This window comes from Mus caroli, chromosome 1, assembly GCF_900094665.2.
Source record: "Mus caroli chromosome 1, CAROLI_EIJ_v1.1, whole genome shotgun sequence".
Lineage (NCBI taxonomy): Eukaryota > Metazoa > Chordata > Mammalia > Rodentia > Muridae > Mus > Mus caroli.
In genome coordinates this window covers 74,582,573-74,593,297 of record NC_034570.1, presented here as the reverse complement: position 1 = coordinate 74,593,297, position 10,725 = coordinate 74,582,573, and the positions used below count along the sequence as shown (strand labels likewise).

Genomic DNA, 10,725 nt, shown 5'->3' with positions numbered 1-10,725 from the left:
AAAATGGGGCTCAGAACTGAACAAAGAATTCTCACCTGAGGAATACCGAATGGCAGAGAAGCACCTGAAAAAATGTTCAACATCCTTAATCATCAGGGATTTAATTTTTAAGCCATCTATGTACTTACCTCAGGATACCTCTTTTAAAATCTTTTCTCTTCAGCTTTATAAATTCTTTGAAATCTTCTACAGTATACTTTGCTCATATTCTACCCCCAATTATTTCCAGATCCAGCTTCTTTTCTCTGCTTACCCAACTCTGTGCCTTCCTTTATTTGCCCCATCAAGCCTTATTTGTGGCACCTGTATACTCTTGGATGTGTGATCTGCCACTGGAGACTTGTTGACCTATCAGGGGCAACACTTTTAAAGAAACCTGCCTTTCCCTCTCCTAGTAATGATTCTTCCATTGAAAATGGGGTTTTGTGCTTTGCTCTTCTCTCCTTGCAGGGACTTTGTATGGCTTGCACTTGCATAGCCCTCGCTCGTACCATCACTACTGTGAGTTCACGTGTACAACTACCCTCCTTAGTATTGAAAAGACTGTTTCTTTGTAGTCTCCCGCTGCCTAATCTTACTGTCATGGTCTGACTACTTTCTCTTCCTCAGTGATCCCTGACACCTGGAGGGAGGATTTATAATGACTTATAGGGGCTGCATCTATACCTGAGGATTCTGCATTCTCTTATTCTCGGCACCTGGCCATGGTGCATTCTTGAGACTGAGTGTTGTCTTGTTGTAGTCAACTTGACACAAGCTAGAGTTATCAGCTAAGAGAGAAACACAATGCAGAAAACACCTCTATAAAATCTATAAGAGCCTATAGTGCCATATAGAGTAGTCTCTTTATTAGTGATTGATGTGGGAAGACTCAACCACGGTAGGTGGTTCCATCCCTTTGCAGGTGGTCTTAGGTTATATACGAAAGCAGGCTAAGCATGCCAAGAGGAGCACACTGGTTAATAGTTTTCGTCTATTACTTCCACTTCAGTTTCTGCATCTATATTCATGCTCTGAATTCTTTATTCTGACATCGTTCAGTGACTGAGTGTGGGCTGAGATTTGTAAGCTTTTGGTTATGGTCTTTATATCAGAAATAGAAACCTTGACTAAGACAAAAATTATTACCAGAACTAGGATATTACTGTGACAGACCTAGTCATTTGAGTGCATGAATTAAGACAGGACTTTGCTTATGCAATGGTGTGCTTATAGACAGTAGCCTAGCAAGGTTGTCATCTGAGAGGCTCATCAAGCCTAAGACAGATGCAGATACCTACCAATGGACTGAAGTCAGGGACCCGTTTTGTTGAATTAGGGGAAAAGTGGTAGCAGCTGAGGAGGAGGGTGACCCATAGGAAGACCAGCAGTCTCAAGTAACCCTGACCCCTGAGATCTCTCAGACACTGAACCACCAACCAGGCAGCATACATGATATGATCTGATCCTCTCCAGCCCTCAACTCACATATATAGCAGAGGACTGCCTGGTCTGGCCTCAGTGGAAGAAGATGTGCTTAACTAGAGACTTGAGGCCCCAGGGGGTGGGGAGGCCTGGGGTGGGGGCTTCCTCTTGGAGACAGGGGGTGGAGGAATGGGATGAGGAACTTTGGGAGGGCAAACTGGGAGGGGAGCAATGGCTGGACTGTAAAAAATTAAAAGTAATTAAAAAAGGAAAGGAAATAAAAAGACAGGACTTTGCGACTTAACTCTAGAAAAGCCATTGAGAGTTGAGAGCTTAATGATCTATTATTGTAAAAACAGAAGAAAATGTTTATAGAAGTCAAAACAATGGAAGACTGGCTTCTGAGCTTTGAGAAGAAAATTTGAAGTCCCTTAAAGAATCTATTGGGTCCATTAAATATTTAGAAATAACAATCTGTGATTCTGGTTATCTGGGACTGAAGAATTGGCTCTGATTAATAAGATACCAGAACTACTGAAGTAAAATTTCTGCTATGCTGGAAAAATTGATACTGGTCAATTAGGTCTGAAGAAACAGTTGTGATTAAAAGACCCTTGGTCCTGTGAGGGTTCTATGTTCCAGTATAGGGGAATGCCACGGCAAGGAAGTGGGAGTGGGTGGGTTGGTGAGCAGGGGGAGGAGGAGGGGATAGGGGGTTATAAGAGGGGAAATCAGGAAAGAGGATAACATTTGAAATGTAAATAAAGAAAATATCTAATTAAAAAATATTGAAAAGAAAAACAACCAGTGTCATTGAAAAAAAATATTATAGGAAGTGTTTTCTTGAGGTCAGCACACAGAAGGTATTATCCAGAGGATAAAGGCTATACCTTGTACTTACTATCACTGAACTTAGCAATATGTTAGAATCACCCAGTGGTCTTAGATTTGAAGGCATGAAATGATGATGGAGAACAACTGACATTAGACACTGGGAAAAGCCAGGACACCAGCAAAGGCACCAACATTTGTGAGATGACAGCACCATGGGATGAACAAGGAGGACAGTAACTGGTATAGAGGAAGTCCTTTGTAATCAAGGATTGTGGGTGGGTCTCAGAACTATGACAATGAGATTACATTGTTGGAGTTTGATTTGATTTGATTTGATTCCAACTGTGCTTTTTACATTGAGTGAGAAATAATCAACTTGTCTTCTGCCTTTTGATTTTTACAGAAGCCCACAGTTGAGAGACTTTGGATATTTTATTGAGATTTTAAGTGTTTCAAAGAGACTGAATTTTTAAAGTATTTGAATTTTCAAAGACTGTGGGTTTTTTTTTAAGTTTGGAATATGCTTTACATCGATATTTTGATATTAATATGAAATCCTGGAGATGAACAAGAAATGAAAAATTATTATTAGATAGAAGTGTGTGAATGTGTGTGTGTCTGTGTGTGTGTGTGTGTGTGCGAAGTTGACAAAACATTGTCCAGTTTTGTCAACTTGAAATAAAGGAGAGTTATCTGAGAAGAAGATATCATGATTTTGAAGATGCCTCAGTGAGGGGGCAGAAAGAGGGGGCAGAGTTTGATATAAATAATTTTTTTTTTAAAAAAAAGATTGTTCTGTAGACAAACATGTGGACATTTTCTTAGTGATTGATCTTGTGTAGCTCAGTCCATTGTGAGTGGTGTCACATTAGGTCAGGTAGTCTTGGGCCAGATAAGAACACAAGTTGAGCAAGCTAAAGGAGTAAGCCAATAAGTAGGATTCCTCCATGGCCTCTGCTTCAGTTCCTGCTTCTATGTTTCTGCTTTGAGTTCCTGCCCTGAAATTTCTCAGTGATGGACTGTGATCTAAGTCTCTTCTGTGACCTGACCCTCTCTTCTTCAAGTTGCTTTTGGTAATGAAAATGAATATCCTGTAGTCATAGAAACCCTAACTAAGATGGGTGTCTTGATTTTCTGTAAAGCAAAGTTTGAAAATCATTTCCCTAAACAATATAATTTGATACTATACGGTTTTCTCTAAATTTTCTCATTCTAATATCCTTTTCTGTCACATGTCTGTGTTTGGGCATATACCTGGATGTCAGTAAATATGCCTAGGCTACAAATCACCATAAGGGAATGGGAATTGTTTGCCAATCACTCACCTGTTGCTCTTAACATAATTTTATCAAGGCCTGGGTTAAAAAGAAAGAAATAGTGATTTAAAGGTACTTAGGATGATGAAAGAGATCGTCGATGTAAAATATGGGGAACTTAATGTAGACTGGGATGGGTACAAGCTTGGAGGGGTGGGCGGGGCTTAAAGGTGTGGATGGTCATTTGTTACACTAGGAGGCAGAGTACAACACTGACCATTTTAATACCTAGAGGAGCCGAGTTAAACAGTGGCAATAAATTAATTAGATTCCTTTTAAGAAATGGTCATGGAAAACTTGAGAAAACCTCAAAAAGGCAAGAGTGCTTCTTGTTTATACAAAGGACCCACCCATATGGGTACAGTTTTCACCCCACAGGCACCATTCACATACATACATGCAGGCAAAATGTCTATACATATAAAATGAATAAATCTTGAGACAGTAACATGGAAATTTACATTAATTATATGATTATAATATAAGTGGTTGGTGAAGAAGGCATTAGAGACATTAAGGGATACTATATACTTTTTAAAAAAATAATCATTGAGCCCCAAATAATGTTCCAGATGCTGAGGAATATTTCATTTATTGACAGTCTGACAACAGTAAGCACTGACTCATTATTTTCTTCAGGTTACTTCTAGAAGGATGATCTGTAGAAACTAGAACTCAATACCATCCCACGAAATGTCTTATCTTAAAGCATGGCTGGGGGTCGTTGGATTTTATTCTTTAATGTTCTGATGTTAAATTGGACTTGTTTTAGGTGGAGATGGAATACGATGAAAAGTCGAAGTGCCTCTATCATCTTGAGACAGAATCTGAGTCATAATTAAGGACAGCAGGTGGCAGATGGCTAAAGAGTTAAGGCCTCTAATACTTACCAGTGGCAGGCTCAACATTTAATACAATCTCATAAACAAATCAAAAAATTTGAAAGAAGGTATGTTTTCCTTTAAGTCTATTGAACATGAATGTGTATTATATAAGTTATTAAATGACACTGAAATTCTAACACATGTATAGAATATACTTATATTCAACTCTGTTGACCTTTAAATCTTGCTTCTTCATGAATAATTGCGAGAAATAACAGCCATTTAATTTAAACTATTGCTTTTATTATAATTACACGGGAGCACAAATAAATAAGCACAAAATATCATAAAATATTGTCAATGCACTAGAGAGAAATCAATTTGTTTTCAAACAACATCTGGTTACTTCAATAGTATCAAAGTACATATATAATTGCATATCACCTAAAAAAATCAAGTACAAAAATTAAGAGACATTAAAACATCAGTGTTTATATTATTATGTATATAGAAATGCCTAGGAATACATGAATAGAGAAATCTGTTATCTAATGCTTATTTGCACAAATATTCAGGCACATACCTGACATTGCTAATGAGTTATGAAAAATGCAATATGACATTCAGATCTTTAGATATGGTAAACATGTTAGTGTTGGAATGGATGTTTAATGGTTTTCATTAAAAACCCTGTCTTTTAAAAATGTAGTGTCATTATCCACTAAAAAAACAGATTAGTTTATATCATTTTTCATAGCTATTTGTTTCAAATATCTGAAAAGTCAAGAAAGTAAACATACAATTGCTAAATACGTAAACACGCTTTTAGTGCAAGATAACAAAAGTGTGACTGTACTGTGCTTTGATTCTTTTTATAATCACAGTGCACTTTACACAAATTGCTACACTATAAATGGTAAGTCCAAACAAAAGAAGTGCATACTAAACATTGTCATATATATTATATACAGTATGTATTCTGTATCTGAGTGTGTACATGTTTAAATATAAATGCTTTTAGGGTGGGCAAACCCAGTTATATTTGGGAACAAAGGAATATTTTGAAGGATTAGTCATAGATTTTTATTTGAGATAATTTCAACAATAGTTTTTAAATGTTTCTCCCTAAATCTGAAACTTCACAATAATTAAATAAAATGTAGCCAAATATTTTCCCAGATTATACACATTTTGTGCCAATAAAATTGACCCAAATATGAGAGGGCTTTAAGCCATCCAAACCCCAAACCACGATGTTTACATTTAACATGATAAAACAGTGTCATCTTTACTGATTTATACAGATAGCAGTACATATTGTAATGTACACGTAGAGGCTTACAATACACGTATGTTATAACCAGACATAAATTTAGTATATTTTCATCTTTTATTTTGACTGTACAATTGACCAGAAAACAAGAACACTGCATATAAGCACTTAAAAACTGCCAAACATGTGGACTTGTGTATACTATTGGAAACAACTGGTTTTTTCATTGTGAAAATATTAATGATTGCATACTTGAGTCCCTTAATTGCAACAACCATATCTTGTTCAACGTTAAACTCTAAGAGTTCCTGAAACTGTATAATTAAATGAGACAATGAATTAAAAAAACCAATGCATTGCTATCAAATTATCGACATTCTGTAATTTGTTAGTTATTATTTCAAATCTGCACGGTGTTGCAAGTGTTCCTATACAATGTATGTGTCAATCCTCTTTAACTTCCATTAGAATTTAGGATACAGTGTATGAGAAGAGAATAGTCTATCCTATCTACAGTCCTTTTTCACATGAGACATAGCTTGCCTCAAATTTCTTACTCCATAAATTGAAGGAATATTTGTTATAATGTCAGGTGGAAGCATGGTTAATTTCCAAGCCCTATATTGGGAATCTGACTGAGTTTAACATGTAAGTAATATCAAGACTGAATCTAGAGTTGTGTTATTCTGATGACTTTATTAGGACAGTAACTAGCTGGGGCTGTTCAGGTGTGTTGACTTTCTACTTAAATTGTTCAAAAGACTCAAGCCAAATTCTGGGTGTAGACAAGAACACACCTATGTCAAAATCTCGATTTTCTAGAAGCATTCTAACAAGATCTACTTACTTGTCAGCAATTCAAAACTGTCACTATTTTGAAAAGTGATCTTGTGTCCAAACAATTATTTTGTGTCTAGAGGTATATACTTTACAAATTAATGCATTTTTTATCTCTTGCTGTTTTCTTTCCCTTCTCAATTATTACATGGCTAAAAATTCATCCTTATTTGCAAAAATCACTTTTTACCTCAAACTTTTAGTTCAATAGCATACAGAGGGAGATATTGGCAGTGTCTCTGTAAAGTGTGATTTCTCAAGTAGCGCTGGCATCTGTGATGGGGAAAACACAGTATTTTACTCTTTCCTTCCATCATTTCCACAGAAATTTGTGTCTTCTCTACTAGGAAGTATTTCACACGTAAAAGCATCTTACTGACAGCCAATAAAAATCTGTTTCTACAACATTTGCTGTGAAAAGACTATTTGTCATAAGTATGAGTTCTCTTGGCCTGATAACCATGCCTTTATATGATTTATTCTTTGGCACTGCTAGAAATATGAGCATTATCATGTCATCATGTGCTGGCTGCAGGTTATCTTCCGGCCAGATTCATATGGTAAAGTGCCCTAATTTATTGCCACCAGACAGAGTCAGCATGATTTTTTTCCTGTGTACTAATGACTCTTTTCTCACAACACAGAGAAAATCTATACAAAGGAGAAGCTGACTATAGAATAGCTAATTGTCACAGTGGACAATTAAATATTGTATAGGCAAAGAGTAACAGATCTGAAGTCAAATCCAAGTGAAGCCATTTTCCCAGATATTCCAATTCTTTCTCATGTAGAGAGAGATTTGAAGAAATAAATGGAAATGGTTGCCTAAGTTCAAATTGTCAAAAAAAGGTAACTCCTTTAAAACATTAACACATTTGAAGGAGTATGACAGGTGGCCATGGCATGAGCGTGACAGAACACACATGAATGGCTGAGTCCAACACAAATCAATTTAGTATCTGTTTTCTTCTGAACAAGTGACCAACATTAACAATTATCTTCTGCCTAATTCGGAGTGGTATATGTAAGATCAGCATTTGAAAGACACACTTAGAAATATTGCCTATACTTAAATGCCAAGGGAGGGGTCATATTTACTGCAATAGCCAGAATACACGTGCACTAGGGTCATAGAAATGATGATGGATGGTGTCTTGTGTATGATTGGTTTAAATCTATGAGGTCATAACTGCTCAAGTCAAGATAGCAACTCGAGCCATAAACACATTTGATTTCAATTATGCTTTCGTCTGAAGATGTTTCCTTCACTCTTAGATCTGTGCTGTGTTGGCTGCTGGGCTTGAATTGTAAGTCTACATAGCTGGTGAAACATAGCGAAGGTATCTGTTTAAACTGCTTACGATCTCTGTGGTTCGCTATATTTGTTATTTCGCCTTCGTCGACATCTTACTTGTACAAGCAGAACTTACAGCTTCTGTAAGCATTTTATATATACAGTTCTCCCACTGATTGTTCATACACACACACACACACACACACGCACACACAACACATGCTCCCACTTACTGTTTCCCTTATTCTTTCAGCATTATAATTAGACATCAAAATATACATTAATTATAAAACATTAAAAATTATGTTATAACATTTCAAACTCTCTTTGAGGAACTATTACTGATAAAGAATTACTAGATTTTTTTATCAATATAGATTACAAAAATTCCTTAACTTCTGTCATATTTGGTTTTATTGAGCAGCATGAAGCTATTGCTGTCAATACCCTTAAGAGAAAAACTGCTATGATAATAACTTCAAACACACTTTTTTTCCCTCAGAAATATAATACTAAATTGATTGTTACTGAAGAACCGCATACTGTCCATTTTAGGAAGCATAAATAGTAATTTAAATATACAAAATATATGTGATAGTTTCATTTTTATTTATCCGTGGCAATATTTATTTTCAACTAACAAGATACTTTTAAAAGATATATACCATTTTTCTTAAATTAAATTTCTTAACTTAAATTTTACCACCACATAAAGTTGAGTCCACCCTATCCTTTATCCCCTACATTTCCTATTTCTTCCTTAAAACAAAATAAAATAATGAAGTGGTCATAATTCTTTGGTCATGGTGTCATAATCAGTAAGAACAGATAAAATAGTTATGCACAGAAGATTATGACCCAAAAATATAATGATTAGCTTTAAAAGATTGACAGGGAATATTTTTCCATAAATGGACTTAAATTTTGAGGAAGGCTGGCATGGAGTATACTAAAATATGCAAATTTGTAAATTGAATGTTTATTTCTTGTGGAAAACCATGCCTATGAAATATTACTTAAAATATTATGTCTACGATGTCTCTGCTCCTCCTTTCTTGAAAACAGCTGTGCTCTTATGGTTTTAAATCTTTGTTATTTCCAATGTCACAGTGAACCCTGGTCTCCTCCAATCAGATCAATGCTGCAAGGACACACATCCCAAACCTTCTTTCTGTATGAAAGTTTGCTGCCGCAATGTCCCAATGTATTCTACTTCCTTTCTCTGTAGTCTGACTTGCTAATACCAAGTGCAGACCCAAGGATATGAATGGAATCCTCATGAAGTCACTGTAGAAAGACTGTCCATGGAACACGGGCCTTCAGACTGGGGTCCTGCTTGGTTTCACTTCCAATCAATCCCTTTCAAACTTAGAAAGCAGCAGATAAACTTTACAAACAGAATATTCAACTTCTTTGTTGCTAGCACCAGATCACATATTATGTATTTAAATAGGACTTCTACCTGTCAGATCTTCTATAGAAGCTAAATGTGGGTTGGAGGACAAAGACATTTTAAATGCAAAAAATTAATAAGAAAAGGCATCCAGGGGTTACATATAAAAGAGATAACAAACTGGTTCATACCAAATTATATCATCTATTAAACTTTTCTCATGTTTCTGAAACTTAAATATGTATAATGATTATTATTTCAGGTGTCACTCATAAACTAGCAAAATATTTACAATTTAATATGTTCTGGATTCAAAATAATCCAGGATAAGTAAGTGTGCCTTAACTTCAAGGACAAACACATTTTATCTTGGGTATGCCACAGTACTCACAGCTTCCTGTGGTATTCCACATCAACAAATAATATATGGAACAATTAGTTATCACAAGACCAAGTCGACCTCCCTTGAATTAAACAATGTGGAACTCATGCCAGTACACGCTCATATGGCAGTATCCCAGAATACCGTTTGCTGTTTAGAATACGGTGGAGGACTGTACTTCTTTGCTCCTGCGTTCTTCTTCCAGCTGGGTAGGATTGGCATGCTATCCTGTTTGCAAAGGCCCTTTTCCGTTTTCTGTCTAGCCTTTATTTCTTTGCACAAGCAGCGCTTTTTCTCAATCATCTCAAGCATTGTATGGTCTCCATGAAACCACTGCATGCATGCCACCTAGCAAAAGAAACAGAGTGAATACAGAAGGAAAAGATGGAATGAAAGCAGATCTTTGGCACTGTGCTAGAAGCTCTTTCCAAAACTCCCAGCTATTTCTACACCTATGTTTTAAAATACAGTGCTTAACATGAATTAAGAAAATACAATACTCTTTAATGAAGCAAAAAAATGAAAGCACAGATGCTATAAATAAATATTCTTTTTTAAATTGGTAAACATCATGACATGATTTAGTAACACTTTGGATGGAAATACTTCCGAAAATATTTTTGAAACCCGCAATAAAACCAATAGCATGGCGCAATAAGCAAAGATGCTTGTTTCCAAGACCGATAACCTGCATTCAAGCCTTGAATGCATGGGGTAGGAGAGAGCCGACTCCCATGAGTGGTCGTCTGACTTTTGACTTCCACAACCATTGGTTATAATCTTCTCTCTCTCTCTTTCTCTCTCTCTCTCTCTCTCTCTCTCTCTCTCTCTCTCTCTCTCTCTCTCTCTCTCTCTCTCTCTCCTCCCTCCCTCCCACTTCTCTCTCTTTCATTTTCTCTCTCTCTCACATNTCTCTCTCTCTCTCTCTCTCTCTCTCTCTCTCTCTCTCTCTCTCCTCCCTCCCTCCCACTTCTCTCTCTTTCATTTTCTCTCTCTCTCACATGCACATGTGCATGCATGTATACACACACACACACACACACACATACCCAATAAATAAGAATACAAATGTTTATTTAAAAGACCACAATGTAGAAAAAAAAGTAACTTTTATTTTTTCTAAACAATTTTCCAAATTCCAGTTTTTATATTGGCTCCATTTTGTTAT

At 36.1% G+C, this 10,725-nt stretch overlaps 1 protein-coding gene across 3 annotated transcripts in view; it reads right to left on the bottom strand.

Moving 5' to 3' along the window:
• Positions 1-4,662: 4,662 nt before the first annotated feature.
• Nyap2 (neuronal tyrosine-phosphorylated phosphoinositide-3-kinase adaptor 2) overlaps positions 4,663-10,725 on the bottom strand; it is a 265,902-nt gene continuing 259,839 nt past the window's right edge. For all 3 annotated transcript variants that reach the window (XM_029483163.1, XM_029483159.1, XM_021172656.2), the window contains one exon: positions 4,663-9,905. In XM_029483163.1, the coding sequence (XP_029339023.1) occupies positions 9,678-9,905 (228 nt within the window). In that variant the 3' untranslated portion in view covers positions 4,663-9,677. The remainder of the gene's footprint in view (positions 9,906-10,725) is intronic.